This window comes from Neofelis nebulosa, chromosome 1, assembly GCF_028018385.1.
Source record: "Neofelis nebulosa isolate mNeoNeb1 chromosome 1, mNeoNeb1.pri, whole genome shotgun sequence".
NCBI lineage: Eukaryota > Metazoa > Chordata > Mammalia > Carnivora > Felidae > Neofelis > Neofelis nebulosa.
Genome location: NC_080782.1, coordinates 128,876,220 through 128,891,480, shown reverse-complemented (window position 1 = coordinate 128,891,480; position 15,261 = coordinate 128,876,220). Strand labels below are relative to the sequence as shown.

Here is a 15,261-nt window from a genome sequence, read left to right as displayed (position 1 = left end):
GGCAAAGTTTTAAAGAATGGATTTGCCCTTGCAAAGTCCATAGTGAGGGAGATAGAAATTAATATAAGAATCTTAAGTATGTGAGGCACCTGGGTGGCTCAGTCGGTTAAGTGTCCCACTCTTTTTTTTTTTAAACATTTTTTTTTATTCATTTCTGAGAGAGAGGGCATGAAATAGGAGGGGCAGAGAGAGGGAGAAGGATCCAAAGGGGCTCTGCCCTGACAGCAGAGAGCCCAATGTGGGGCTTGAACTCATGAGGCATGAGATCATGACCTGAGCTGAAGTCAGAAGCTTAACTGGCTGAGCCACCCAGGCACTGAGCCATCTAGGTACCCTGTTTCTGACTTTTGATTTCAGCTCGGGTCATGATCTCTGCATTCCTGAGTTCAACCTCCATGTCAGGCTCTGCACTGACAGCAAGGAACCTGCTTGGCATTCTGTCTCCCTTGCTCTCTGCCATTCCCCCACTCTCTCTCTGTCTCAAGAATAAATAAATTAAAAAAAATCTTAAGTATGCACATCATTTGTCAAAGAATCACTTATACCACTGACAAGTACTAGGAAGTTTAATAAATAAACTGCAGAAACCCATAGATAAATGGTTCCTCAGGAATGAGAAAGTGACATAAAATCTTCACATTTCTAATTCTTATCTAACTAAAGGGGCCATCATGCATCTAAGGAGACAAATTTTTTATTTGGCTTTCTATGGGCCTTCTTAAATGAAAAAAATATTGTTTATCCTAGAATTGTATTTGGTTTCAATTTATCAGAACTATACTTCATTAAGTTCTGCACATTTATTATACTTAACAATTACTTCGGTTTTAGAATTTTTTAAAGACACTATTGGGGACTCAGATATAGGTCTGTACACAAAGGCAGGGGAACCATTTCTAATGCTTTATAATTATTAACCAGGGCATGTCCTTGGGACTTAGCTTTCATTCCGTCAAGGGAGAACATCCGCATTTATTTATATTTTTATTTTTTAATGTTTATTTATTTTTGAGAGAGTGTGAGTGGGGGAGGGGCAAAGAGAGGGGGTGAGCAGAGGATCTGAAGCAGGTTCTGCGCTGACAGCACTGAGCCCAATGTGAGGCTTGAACTCTTGAACCGCAAGATCATGACCTGAGCTGAAGTCAGATGCTCAACTGACTAAGCCACCCAGGCACCCCTATTTCTAAACAAACAAACAAACAAATAAATAAATGTTTATTTATTTTGAGAGAGAAAGAGAGCATGGATGCCAGCAGGGGAGGGGCAGAGAGGGACAGAGAGAATCCCAAGCAGGCTTTGTGAAGTGAGCACAGAGCCCAAGGAGGGGTTCAATCTCCAGAACCATGAGATCACAACTTGAGCCGAAAGCAAGAGTCCTAGGGCACCTGGGTGGCTCAGTTGGTTAAGCCTAGAACTTTGGCTCGGGTCATGATTTTGTGCTTCCTGAGTTTGAGCCCTGTGTTGGGCTCTCTGCTGACAGTTCAAGAGCCTGGAATCTGCTTCAGTTTCCAGTTTCTGTCTCCTTCTTTCTCTTATCTTCCCGGCTTGAGCGCTTGCGCTCTCTCTCAAAAAACAAACAAGCAAACAAAAACCAAAAGAGTCCCATGCTTAACCCACTCAGCTGCCTAAACACCCCAAAAATCCGTGTTTATACCTCAGCTCCTCATGTTATTGAATGCAGAAGATAAATTGTTAGATTTTTTTTTTACACTTTTTTTCTTAAACTTCTTGTCTGTTTGGAACAGAGTCAGGTGACTAATGGTTAAATACAGTATTTCATTACTTTCTGTTTAGGGAGGATTTCACCTGCTTCCTAATTTTGACTATGAGTTTGACTCATTCTGGTTTCATTGCAGGGGACCCACTAGATAGCCTCACCCTCTGGAGCTTCAGGTGTGAATCGGCCACAAGGCCCTCTCAGCAAGCGTTGACGGATGATTCGATTCCTTCGTTCTTTTACTCACTCACTTTATCTTTATGATTAACAGCTGCATACCAAATGCAGGGCTGCGTTATGACTTTTGTGTGTCCTACACACTTTTCTTTCATGGGCTCCTTCCTCCATACAGGCATTATTAAATCGTATTTTAGGACTGTGTTAGCAAAAGATGACTATAATCCAGGTCAGATTATTATATATTAATTATTATGCTTTTATTCTGACTTTAAAATAAATTAAAATTAAGACATTTTCTCAGGCTCCTAATACTATTGTGGACCTCAACATTGCTTTAAGGTAAGTGGGCCCCGCTGAGCGCTCACATTGTTCCAGGAGTTGCAGTTGCGAACAATATACAATGCTGGAGCCTACATTCTAGTTGGTGAGAAACAGACATAAACAAAGTAAGTACATTTATCTTGCGAATCGGTTACAAATGTTAAGAAAAAACAATAAGGAGAACGTTATGGAGTGAGAAGGGTGGCAATTTAAACAGAATGGACAGGACAAGCATCACTAGGCAAGCCTTGAAGGAAGATGTGAACAAAGCCTGGAACACGACAGGTATATACTTGGGGGAAAAATACCATAAAGGAGAAAGTCTCAGCCACAAAAACAAATCCTAAAAGCAACTCTCCACAAAGCGTCGCTCCTCGAGTTACGTATTTCCGTAATCTATAAGCGAGGTCGCAGAAGGTCATTGGAAACAAGTGCCTGCCGCATCAACCTCCATTTTGCTTTTGGGTACAAGCCCAAGCTACGTTCGGGCCTCATCCGTATTCCTTTATCTCTCGTTAGTTTGGGGGTTCGCTTTTCTTCATGTCCTCGTGAAGGGCAGAGAACCCTGTCGACGGAGGAGAGGAACATTGATAGTTAACACAGGCAGGAGGAACTAGGGCAGCCCACTCTGCCCTCATTCAAAATGGCGGCGCGAGCCTCGCTCTTTGTCCGGTCGGGTGGCGCGCATGCTTAGCCAGCCTCTCCGGCTTGGCGTTCTGGAGGGGCGGGCCTACGCCCGGGGGGGGGGGGGGGGGCTCGCGCCCTGCGGCCTGGCCTGAAGTCATCTGCGCTGCCTCTGCTACCTGCAGCACCACCTTCATCCTTCCCTACCTATGGAGGGGAAGATGGAGCCTGTGACCGTAGCGACAGATAGCGGGGACCGTCCGGGGGCTCCAGCGGGCTCAGGCCTGTCGGCTTCCCAGCGTCGGGCCGAGCTGCGGCGGAGGAAGCTGCTTATGAACTCGGAACAGCGCATCAACCGGATCATGGGCTTTCACAGGCCCGGGAGTGGCGCAGGTGAGAACCTCCCATCTCCCTTCAGCTCCCGCCCACCTCTTTGCGTCTTGAGGATCGTTCTTGCTTTCCCTCCAATGCCCCGCTGATCTTTTTGACAAAGCTCTGCTCTCTGACCTCCCCTCTGTCCCTGCTTTTTAGGTGATGTCTCAAGTTATCACTTCTTAATCTCTGGACGTTTCTAGTACCTGTCTTCAGTTTTCCGTAGGTTTCCCTCTCAGATTTTCCTTGTTCCCGCCCCAGGTTGTGAAACCTTGGCTCCTGAGCCCTATGGCATGGTGCCCTCTGCCTAGTAATGCTAGACAGCCCCTTGTTCCCCTTCTTTCCCCACACCCTCCCCTCTTTTGAAGGGCGTACATTTTCCGCCCCGGTTACATTGCTCTCTTGTGCCCTTCAGGAAGAATACTTGGTTTTCTTTCCGTTCCAGATGCTTTCCCTTCTAGTGCCTTCCCTAGTATCTATTTTCCTTCTTTTGCTTTTCGCTGTTACTCTGTCGGCACAGGGGAGCTTGTGCTTATTGAACTGCCCCCCTAGTCCTTCCTACGTGGATCTAGGACCCTTACGGTCATATCGTAGTGTCTGTGTTCAGTGCCCTCAACACTGTCATCTGCAGGCTTTCTACAACAGGAGAATAAATTTGGAGCGACCATTCTTTGTACCCTAACAAGTGGGACGTGCCCACCAGAGGTCTTCTCTCTTAGTGTGCTGAGATTGATGTCAGGAACTGCATTTAACCCTAAAGAGAGTTCCTCATTTCTCGCCCAATGCATGTACAATGAGTTCCTAAAAAAATTTTTTTCATGTGATTATTTATGGAACACTTAATATGAACTAGTGTTCTCTAAGTTTCCATTCAGTGCCGGTAGTAATTGACGCTTAGTCACTGTTCCAAAGCTACTTAAATCTTTGTGATTTCTGCGGGGCTTTAGATAGACAGCTCTGAACTTTTAGATAGTTCACAGGTTTGCAGCCAGAACTACTAGGAAAGGTAAGAAGCGCTTTTTCAAATTCATCTAGAACAGCAGCTAGAAAACACATTTCTCCCTTTAATAATTAAAAGCAGGGTATTTATTCTTTCCCAAGACATGTATTTGTTAGTCTTCTCTAGGTACATTCTGTATTTTGTTCTTTTGCTTTGAACATTCTGTCACTAAAGGCTTTATTTTGTATTTAAACCCGAAAAGCATCCTAAAACTGCTTAAGTACTTACTAATGGCTCCAGCACTACAGTGGGAGGATTACGTAAACAGTAGCTGTAGGATATGCCACACCCTATGCTGACAGGACTCTGGATTCAGAATTGTAATATTAAAATACAGGTTTTAAAGAGCTTTAATCATTTTATATTTTTAACCAGATAGGCTAGAGCAGGCAGTGCAGTCATACTTCTGGGATACATTATCCATGAAAACCTGGTCTTTTTGGCTTGCTCCATCCATGACCATCTTTCCCAATTTGTCTGCTAGTCTTATCTTCTACTCCCCAAATTTGGATTATGTCCTTTGCAGGAAAACTCTTCTGGAGTGATGTATTTTGAGCGTGTAGAGGAAGGAACTAGTTTATTTTTTCATGCAGAACCAGTATTTAGATTCAGAGACTGCAGAGTTCTACCAGTAGCAGCATATTTTTTAATCTTAACGTGAAAGGTGTTTGCCAGTATACACTACATAAGGCTTCTAAATTTCTCTTCTCAGAAGAAGAAGGTCAAACAAAATCAAAGCAGGACAGTGACAAACTGAACTCTCTCACCATCCCTTCAGTTTCAAAGCGAGTAGTGCTGGGCGATTCGGTTGGTACAGGAACTACTGACCAGCAAAGTGATGTGGCCGAGGTAAAGGGGACTCAGCTGGGAGACAGATTGGACTCTTTCATTAAACCACCTGAGTGCAATAATGATGTAAACCTTGAGCTCCGGCAGCGGAACAGAGGGGACCTGACAGCAGACACTGTCCAGAGGGGTTCTCGCCATGGCCTCGAACAGTACCTCTCCAGATTTGAAGAAGCAGTGAAGCTACGGAAACAGCTGATTAGTGAGAAACCCAATCAAGAAGATGGAAATACAGCAGAAGAATTTGACTCTTTTCGAATATTTAGATTGGTGGGATGTGCTCTTCTTGCCTTTGGAGTCAGAGCTTTTGTTTGCAAGTACTTGGTAAGAAACATAATGGAAAATGCAAATTGGTTATGTGATGAGGACTATTAATCCGTGGGACTGATTGCCAATATTACTGTTTACCAGATTCATGTGGCTGTTTGGGGATATATTATAAACTGCTGTTCACCTAGATATAGATGAAATGTCCTGGTTAAATACAGAGCCCAGTAATAATTGCTTAACTCTTTCTGTATTCTAGGCAGCATTCTAAGTGCTTTACATGTATTAATTCATTTAACCTCATCCTCCTGAACTAGGTATCATTTGACTCTGTGTTTTATAGATGAAGGAATGAAGCCTCAGGGGTTAAGTCATTTGCCCAAGGTCACATCGCTAAGTGACAGCTGGGCAGTTGCTTTCCAAAGCCAAAGGGTAAAGTATCTACATGTACTATAGATTAATCACCACTTTTCAAATAATTTGAAACCTTAAAATGCAGTTGCTGTGGTCCTGAACAGGAGCTTTAATATAATCCTGAACCACATAATTTTCCTGTCGTTCAGAAAGCACCTCAGCATTTTATAATGTGGTAGTATCATCATAATGGCAGTTCCTCTTTATTGTACCAGAACGTGCCGGGAGAATTGAAGAAAGACATAGCTCATAGTTTAGTGTCTTGCTCTTCGAAGTATTTCCATTCACTAGACATTTAAAGAATATCTACCAGGTACATAAGCAAATTTTTCAGATTATTAAAGTTTAGGTTACTCGGCAAAAACCTTTCTTAAAATCAGTTTTATGCATTTTTTCTTAAGTGAGAATCTGTTGTACAGACTTTTTTCTGATGTTAAATTGTCCTAGCTTTCAGCATTTAGTGAGATGTGTAGCTGCTTTCTCTTATTGAGAGGGCTCTGTGTTTTTATGATTTGAAAGTTAGGTCCTATTTTTATGCCTCATTTTTGTGTGAGGTTTTTTTGGTTTTCTGGGGCTTTTTGCTATGAGATTTTCAGCTGCTATTTCTAAGTACTTCCATCTGGTGATGTTTGTTTGCTCGTTCACTCCATAATATTTTTACGTTTAGGAATAAATGTAAATTAATTATTGTTTTGATCTTTCTGATTATATTGTGTGAGAAGCAAGAAAACCATGCCATTTTATCTATACCAAGAATAGCTTGTCATTTGGATGCCAGAGATAGAGTTAATAAGTCAACTTCTTGCCCCAGAGTCTGGGAATGCATGTTATCTTTTGAGTACTGGGCCTTTATGTGTGCTTCAAAATTGTCAGTTAGTTACTTCTCGGTGAGAGAGATGTTACTGCATAATGTGTTACACATCTATCACCATTGAATACTCTAAATCATTTAAAGAGTAAATTTTTGTGAGAGAAGACATTTTGGGGGACATCAAAATAATGTGACTTGAGAAGCATGTTTTTTAATAAGGACTTAATTATAAGCTTAATTATAAACTTATTTATAAACTTAATTATAAGTTTTATAATAAGGAAATCTAGTCCCTTTAGTTTTCTCACCCTTCTGCAGAAACAAGACTACTTTCAGCCACTAAAATTAAGTTGTTGGTTTTTTGTTTTTTTTTTTTACCATGTTTTTGCTTGGAATTTTACAGCTGCTGTTAGTTTAGTTTGATTTGTTGTGATTTGAATGATAATGTTGGAAATACATAACTTTATCTTCTGTCTTCACAGTCCATATTTGCTCCGTTTCTTACTTTACAACTTGCATACATGGGACTATACAAATACTTTCCTAAGGTAAATTAAAATTTTTTCTAAATTGGGGTGATGTGTTTAGACCGATTAATGATTAGATAATTCTAAGAGCTTAAAAAAAATTAGTCATACTCATGGTCTGAATCAGTGTTACTAAGAGTGTCATTGTCCCACCAATTCTGATCTTAAAACTTTCATTTCTATTTATAATGAGTTAAGTTCAGGAGGGAGTGATTAGAAACTTGTTAGCAATTTGAAATTGCCATAACATTTTTATCATATTTTACAAATATGTCGATCTACCATAGACTGGTGGAAAAACTTAACTACAGAATTTGAATAGTACTTGTCTGAGAAAGTATTGAGTTTAATTACTTAGTGAATGTAGTGATGCATTGTCTGTAATAAAGGAAATTAATTTTAAGAGGGGGCCATTTATCTTACTGTGCTCCTTTCTAGATGCTTAACAGCAGTGCTGTTTATCTTAATGTCAAGGGCCTGGTATTTTCAAGAAATATTTGGCCAAAACTGCATTACAGAATCATGTAGAGTGTCCGTGTTTACCTAGTTGGGTTACTTACAAATGTATACACAGTTTTATGGGACTTGAGTGGTGGAGAAAATAACCTCACTTATGTGATTGAGTTTTGTATGAGTTTTTTACTGAAAAACAGGTACTTGGTCATTTGCTTAGTTATTTATTATTATTTGTGTTTATTTTTTGAGAGAGCGAGAGAGAGACAGAGCATGAGTGGGGGAGGGGGGGAGAGAGAGACACACACACAGAATCCAAAGCAGACTCCAGGCTCTGAGCTGTCAGTACAGAGCCTGACTTGGGGCTGGAATTCAACGAAATGTGAGATCGTGCCCTGAGCGGAAGTTGGTAGCTTAACCAACTGAGCCACCTAGGCACCCTCTCATGTGTATTTTGAATGGGGTTTGAAACATTTATATTTATGAAGAGTCAAATAGGCCATATATATAAAGTAAGAGAGAGAAGAAAGAAATGTAATTTTATTTTATTTTAAAATTTAGTTTTTTTGTTTTTTTTTTTTTATTAAAAAAAAAATTTTTTTTTTCAACGTTTTTTATTTATTTTTGGGACAGAGAGAGACAGAGCATGAACGGGGGAGGGGCAGAGACAGAGGGAGACACAGAATCGGAAACAGGCTCCAGGCTCCGAGCCATCAGCCCAGAGCCTGACGCGGGGCTCGACTCACGGACCGTGAGATCGTGACCTGGCTGAAGTCGGACGCTTAACCGACTGCGCCACCCAGGCGCCCCTATTTAGTTTTTTTGATTATATAGATGTATATTTATTGACCTCTCACCCCCAAGAAAAGTAATTAATTAAAGTGTCTGTTTAGAAATTAATTCTTTAAACACTGATTATAGTTTTACAATAGCAAAGTTTGGAAACAACGAAGATGTCTACTAATAAATGACCTATTGGGGCGCCTGGCTGGCTCTGTCAATAGAGTATATGACTCTTAATCTCTGGGCCGAGAGTTTGAGCCTCATGTTGGGTGTGGCGTCTACTTAAAATAAAAATGTTCTTTTAAAAAAAAAATTTTTTTTTAATGTTTATTTCTGAGACAGAGACAGAACATGCGTGGGGGAGGGGCAGAGAGAGAGGGAGGCACAGAATCCCAAGCAGGCTCCAGGCTCTGAGTTGTCAGCACAGAGCCCGACGCGGGGCTTGAACTCACAAACTGTGAGATCATGGCCTGAGCTGAAGTCGGTCGCTCAACCGACTGAGCCACCCAAGCACCCCAAAAATGTTTTAAATATTAAAAAAAAAAAAAAAAAGACTCACTAAATTATGGCATATCCATTCAGAATGATGAAACTCTGATGTATAGATATTAGTAAGCCCTCCAAGAAAAACTAAGAGAAGAAAACAAAATGCAGCATAGGATCTATAGTATATTGCTTTTTTCGTAAAAAGGAGAATAATATATATTTGATTTTGCTTGTGTATGTGTGAAGAAACTGGAAGTTTTGTGATTTTTTTTTTTTTTAAGATTTTAGTTTTAAGTAATCTCTATACCCAACATAGGGCTCAAACTTACAACCCTGATAACAAGATTCGCACAATCTGAGCCAGCCAGGAATCCCATAAACTCTGGAAAAATGTTACATGAAACTATTAACAGCAGTTATTTGTGATAGGAATGTGTGGGGGTTACTAGGTAAATGGGGGAGAGAAAAGGAAGGGAGATTACTGTATACTTTGTACTTTTCTCTCAACAAAACATTTTTTTGTGGATGTGTCTTTTTTTTTTTTTTAAGTGTATTTATTTTGAGAGAGAGAGAGAAAGAGAATCCCAAGCAGCTCCAAGCTGTCAGTGCAGAGCCCGACTCCAGGCTCGATCTCATAAACCATGAGATCCTGAAATCAAGAGTTGGACACTTAACCAACTGAGCCACCCAGGTGCCCCTGTAACTTTTCTTTTTAAGATAAAAAACAATTTTTTTAAGTAATCTCCACACCTACATGGGGCTTGAACTTACCACCCTGAGATCTAGAGTCACATGCATTAGCAGCTGAGCCAGCCAGGTACCCCTTTGTTTCTTTTTCTTTTTCTTTTTCTTTTTCTTTTTCTTTTTCTTTTTCTTTTTCTTTTTCTTTTTCTTTTTCTTTTTCTTTTTCTTTTTCTTTTTCTTTTTCTTTTTCTTTCTTTCTTTCTTTCTTTCTCTTTCTTTCTTTCTTTCTTTCTTTCCTTCCTTCCTTCCTTCCTTCCTTCCTTCCTTCCTTCCTTCCTTCTTTCCTTCTTTTTTTTACATGTTTATCACTTATTTTTGAGAAGAGAGAGTGCATGTGAACAGAAGTGAGTGGGGGAAGGGCAGAGAGAGAGGGAGACAGAAAATCCCAAGCAAGCTCCATGCTGCCAGCGCAGAGCCTGTCACAGGGCCAAAGCCACGAGCCATGAGATCATGATGTGAGCTAAAACCAAGAGCTTAACCAACTGAGCCACCCAGGCACCTTTTTTTTTTTAGAGATTTTATTTTTAAGTAACCTCTACACCCAGCATGGGGCTTGAATTTATAACCCCGAGATCCAGAATAACATGCTCTACCTACTGAGCCAGCCAGGTGCCCCTTCTAGGAACACTTAAGAAAAAAATTCTTTGGTGCAGTCGGTTAAGCGTCCGACTTCAGCCAGGTCACGATCTCGCAGTCTGTGAGTTCGAGCCCCGCGTCAGGCTCTGGGCTGATGGCTCGGAGCCTGGAGCCTGTTTCCGATTCTGTGTCTCCCTCTCTCTCTGCCCCTCCCCCGTTCATGCTCTGTCTCTCTCTGTCCCAAAAATAAATAAAAAACGTTGAAAAAAAAATTAAAAAAAAAAAAAAAAGAAAAAATTCTTTTTTTAATGTTTATTTTTGAGAGAGACAGAGACAGAATGTGAGTGGTTTGGGGCAGAGAGAGAGGGAGACACAGAATCTGAAGCAGGTTCCGGGCTCTGAGCTGTCAGCACAGAGCCCAACTCCGGGCTTGAACTCAACAAGCTGTGAGATCATGACCTGAGCCAAAGTCAGATGCTCAACCGACTGAGCCATCCAGGTGCCCCTGGAACAGTTTTTAAACAGACAGAAATGTTTAAAGAATTGTACAGTGAGCGCCCATTTCTACTTATTACCTAAATTCTACAAGTAACATTTTGTTATATTATCATGATTTATGCAATTTATCCATTTTCAGTCCATCTTTTTTTTTTCCTTGATGAGTTTCAAAGTATGTTGTAGATGTTGACATCAGTATGCTTTACCCCTACATGTTCTGGTCAGGTGTCATTAACTACAATTCAGTGGTTGTTTATGGTTATCCTTGTTTTCATTAAGGTAAAATTTTCACACAGTAAAATGCTCAAATCTTTAGTGAGTTTTGTCAGCCTGTGAGTCCCAAATCCTTTAAAGGTTTAGAACATGACTGTTAGGAATTTCCACTGTGTCCCTTTTCAGTCAGCTTTCAGCCCCTTACACCCTGAGGGTCTGATTGTTTTTTTCCCACCATAGATTAGTTTTTGCCTATGTTAGTACTTCTTTCTTTCCTTTTTTTTTTTTAAGATTTCATTTATTAAAAAAATTTTTTTTTGTTTATTTATTTTGAGAGAGAGAGTGCGCACAAGTGGGGAAGGGGCAGAGAGAAGAGAGACACAGAATCCCAAGCAGGCTCTGCCTCATCAGTGCAGAGCCTGATGTGAGGCTCCAGCTTATGAAGTAGGAGATCATGACCTGCACTGAGATCAAGAGTCGGATGCTTAACCGACTGAGCCACCCAGGTGCCCCTAAGTATTTTATTTTTAAGTAATCTCTATACCCAGCGTGGGGGTCAAACTCAAAACCCTGAGGTCAAGAGCCAGCCCGCTGCTCCTGTTTTAGTATTTCATATATGTGGAATCATTCTTGTACATACTTTTTTGTGCAAGGCTTCTTTTATCCTGCATAATTTTGAGTTTCATCCATGTTTTTGAGTGTATCAGGCCATCCACCCCGTTTTTTTTCTTAGTAATATTCCATTGTATGACTGTATGCATTTGTTGATCTCATCTCCTCTTGATGGTCATCTTGCTTGTTTCCAATTTTTGGTTATTATGTCTAAAGCAGCTGACAATTTCTATGAATCCTTTTGTAGACATAAGCTCTGTTTTCTCTTGGGTAACCTTTGCTTTTTATATTTAAAAAGTTTTTTAATCATGTGACTGGGTTTGTTGATAACCAAATTGATAAATAAAAATTCAGCCTTGGGTCGCCTGGGTGGCTCAGTCGGTTAAGCATCCGACTTCGGCTCATGTCATGATATCATGGTTTGTGAGTTGGAGCCCTGCATCGGGCTTTGTGCTGACAGCGCAGAGCCTGGAGTCTGCTTCGAATTCTATGTCTCCTTCTCTCCCTGCTCCTCCCCTGACCTCTCTCTCTCTCTCAAAAATTAAGATTAAAAAAAAAAAGATAATAGTACTCTTTAAAAAAAAAAAATTCAGCCTTGAATCTGTCTAAAAATTAGATGAGAAAATTTTATCAGGGGATACATGTTCCATGATATCCTACTGCATGCGTAACAAGTGTGAATTCCTTTGCATGGCAGATAGGGCTCTACAGAATGTTGTGATGATTCTGTCACGAATAACTCTGTCCTTTAGTATGGCTGTCACTCTTCAGGCTTTTGTTGTCGTGAGACTTACCTTACAATGAGATTTCTCCTCTCATTTTTATCCAGCTAAATCTTGCTCATTCTTGAAGGCCTGTTTTCAATTTCCAATTCTACTTCCTTTTGAAATAAGATCTTCACTGTGCTTTCTTTATGCATATAACCGTGGACTAATTTCTATCTTCTTTGAGCCACTATGTTATATATTATCCATGCCATTCATTTAGCAGTTATTTATGTCCTGTGTAGTAATGTTTTTCCTGTTTTTGTCTTGTGCGGTTGTATATATCTTAAATTGTTATTTTTGCCTTGCCTCTAAGGCTTTTTTTTTCACTTTTGATAGCATGAATGGTGTCTTTCCCATTATTGCCTAGCGATTTGCTGCTTTACACATTATATGCTTAGTAAATGTTGGTTGATATATTACTGATTGATGTATTGAAACTTTAGTAATAGTTTTGAATCATTTCGGCAAAAATAGCAGCACTGATCATGTATGTATAGAGCTTAAGTAGTCTTCTGAAAGCTGTAAGATTTATTTAAGTCTTTCTGTGTACAGGGTGAAAAGAAGATAAAGACAACAGTACTAACAGCTGCACTTCTGTTATCTGGAATTCCTGCTGAAGTGATAAATCGATCGATGGATACCTATAGTAAAATGGGAGAAGTTTTCACAGATCTCTGTGTCTACTTTTTCACTTTTATCTTTTGTCATGAACTCCTCAATTACTGGGGCTCTGAAGTACCATGAAGCTTGGAGAACACAGAAGGAGAAGCTTATAAAAAAGCAACTTCTCATCTATATTGCAGTGTCTCTAAAAGAGGCAAATCAGTTTACACCTTTATGTCATTCTTTTACTTTATAGGGTTGTAAAATCATTTGATTAGGAATGGAATGGCAGGTTCCCTGATTTAAAAGTGTTAAGTTTGTATTAATACTGATGTGAAGAATATACTACCATGGTCACTAATTGACTTTTCTTGTTTGATTAGAATCCCTAGTCTGTACCTTTCCCTAACTTCTAAGATTTGTAATTCCTCTTTTGGGAGCCGAGCTACTGCTTTTAGGAGAGCAGATGCACACGGTCTCAGCCAGCCCCAAAGGCTGCGACTTGTATTTGTGTTGTTCTGTCCTGAGAAATGGAGCTGTCTTAATAAAATGAAAGAAACTGAATTGTCTAATGTTAAGTCTGCACGTTTTAACTTATAAGAGCTGAATAAGGTAGCCAATTTTATCTTGTTGAGTATCTTAATTTTTACTTCAGCCTAAATATGGAGTAATAGATGAAGTGATTAACATTCATACATGTGAACTTAGAAGGTATTTATGAGGATATTTATTTTAATTTTTATTTATGAAAATTTTTTTATTACCAAACTCAGAATTGGAAATTTTCACTTTTGAGTTTTCATTTTCTACAACTAAGGTTTTAAAGCAAACTAGAACAGCATGATTAGTATATATAAAAATGAAATTTGAAAATTGACTGCGGTATGCAACCCACTATCATAGATACCCTTTTAACTAACTTGGTAACTGTCATATTTGGAAGGTTATAAAACATTAGGTGTTAATTTTGCTTGTTATCACATTTCCTTAAAGATTTTTGTATGGTCTATTTGATTAATCCTTGTGAAAGGATATATATTAATTAAAAGCATATATATCTTTTTTTTTTTTTTAAGTTTTATTTATTTAATCACTATATCCAGTGTGGGGCTTGAGCTCATGACTTCAAGATCAAGAGTTGCACGCCCGTCTGACTCAGGCACTGCTAAAAAATACACCTTTTTTTTTTTTTCATTACTCCCAAAGTCTTCATTTTTTGTCATTTTACTTTGAACTAGAATAATAGAGAATATAGTAATTTAAGTGTATCCCCTGACTTAGGATAAGATGATGAGCACATGTTCTTCCTGATTCCATAATGAATCTAGAATCAAGAAGATTAAAAAGCATCCTCAGATTTGTCATCTTCCTCCCAATCCCTAGGAAGACACTAGTGGCCTTCAATTGTATGTGTTAACTTCTTTTGTGTCTTTAAAAAAAAAAAAAAGCCCCACTCAGTCGGTTGACACATGCCAAGCTTTAATAATTATAGATCATTATCAAATTTATTTCAGAGGGAAGAGTTGGCTATAAGATGTCTGTGTCTGTTAGTGCCATTTGTTTTATTCAGCCAGTTGGCATCTCCCTTACTATTTGCTTAAGTTTGTTGAGTAGTGTCAAACAGAAATGGTAGTTTCTTAGTGTTGGGAATCATACAGAATTTTTTACTTCAGAAATTTCAAGGACTCGAAATGTATATGAGTAAAAACTAGATGGAAAAGTGACATCTTCGACCAGATTAGTTGTATAAATGGATGTGTGTCACCACCATTGGTCCTAAAAACAATAAGAGGGTTATGAGACACTTTGAGCTGGTTAATTAGGTGTGCCTGGCTGGCTCAGTCAGAGGAACATGTGACTCATGGTCTTGGGGTTGTGAGTTCAAGCCCCATGTTGGGTGTAGAGATTACTTAAAACTATTACTTACGATACTTAAAAAAATGAACTTAGAATCAAAATCTGTTTGGGAAGCCAGGGCATTTTGTTAAAAGTGATGTATTGGAGACATACTGGACTATAATTACTTATTTTACCTGTCCTAATAGTTAAAAGAATTTTTTCTGGGACATAGAATTGCTTTGAACTTAACGTAAACATATTGTGAACTTAAAAAGGCCATCAGAATTGTCACATGATTATATTCTCTTAAAGGGGATTTAGAAATGCATAATCTTGAAAAGAGCTCTGGGCTGGGTATCAGATGCATGGGTTCTGGTTCCAGTTTAGATTCCAAAAAGATTAGTGACCTAGGATTAAGTTTGTTTCCTGAGTCTCCGTTTTCTCACTTAAAATCAAGAAATTCAAGTATATGATTTAAAAAATCTGTTCCAGCTGTAACATTAACTTCTGCATGGCCTCATCCAGTTTCATGGCTTCAAATACCCCATTATTAAATGCTTATGACCCCTATCTCTCAGACAACCTCTATTTCTCCCTTGAACTCTACA

General features: G+C 39.3%; 1 protein-coding gene across 1 annotated transcript; it reads left to right on the top strand.

Annotated features, from left to right (window-relative positions):
* The first annotated feature begins 2,946 nt into the window (after window positions 1–2,946).
* Window positions 2,947–13,378, top strand: CAMLG (calcium modulating ligand). The gene is made up of 4 exons (XM_058736192.1): window positions 2,947–3,235; window positions 4,927–5,384; window positions 7,035–7,100; window positions 12,764–13,378. Exons 1-4 carry the CDS (start codon window positions 3,052–3,054, stop codon window positions 12,953–12,955), a joined length of 900 nt encoding a protein of 299 aa, XP_058592175.1. The 5' UTR covers window positions 2,947–3,051; the 3' UTR covers window positions 12,956–13,378.
* Window positions 13,379–15,261: the final 1,883 nt, after the last annotated feature.

Bases quoted from the DNA above. Each gene is read 5' to 3' on its own strand.
- CAMLG (XM_058736192.1), top strand. From the start codon at position 3,052: ATGGAGGGGAAGATGGAGCCTGTGACCGTAGCGACAGATAGCGGGGAC. The intron at 5,385-7,034 runs GTAAGAAACATA...CTGTCTTCACAG, and splicing joins CTTTTGTTTGCAAGTACTTG to TCCATATTTGCTCCGTTTCT. The intron at 7,101-12,763 runs GTAAATTAAAAT...TTCTGTGTACAG, and splicing joins TATACAAATACTTTCCTAAG to GGTGAAAAGAAGATAAAGAC.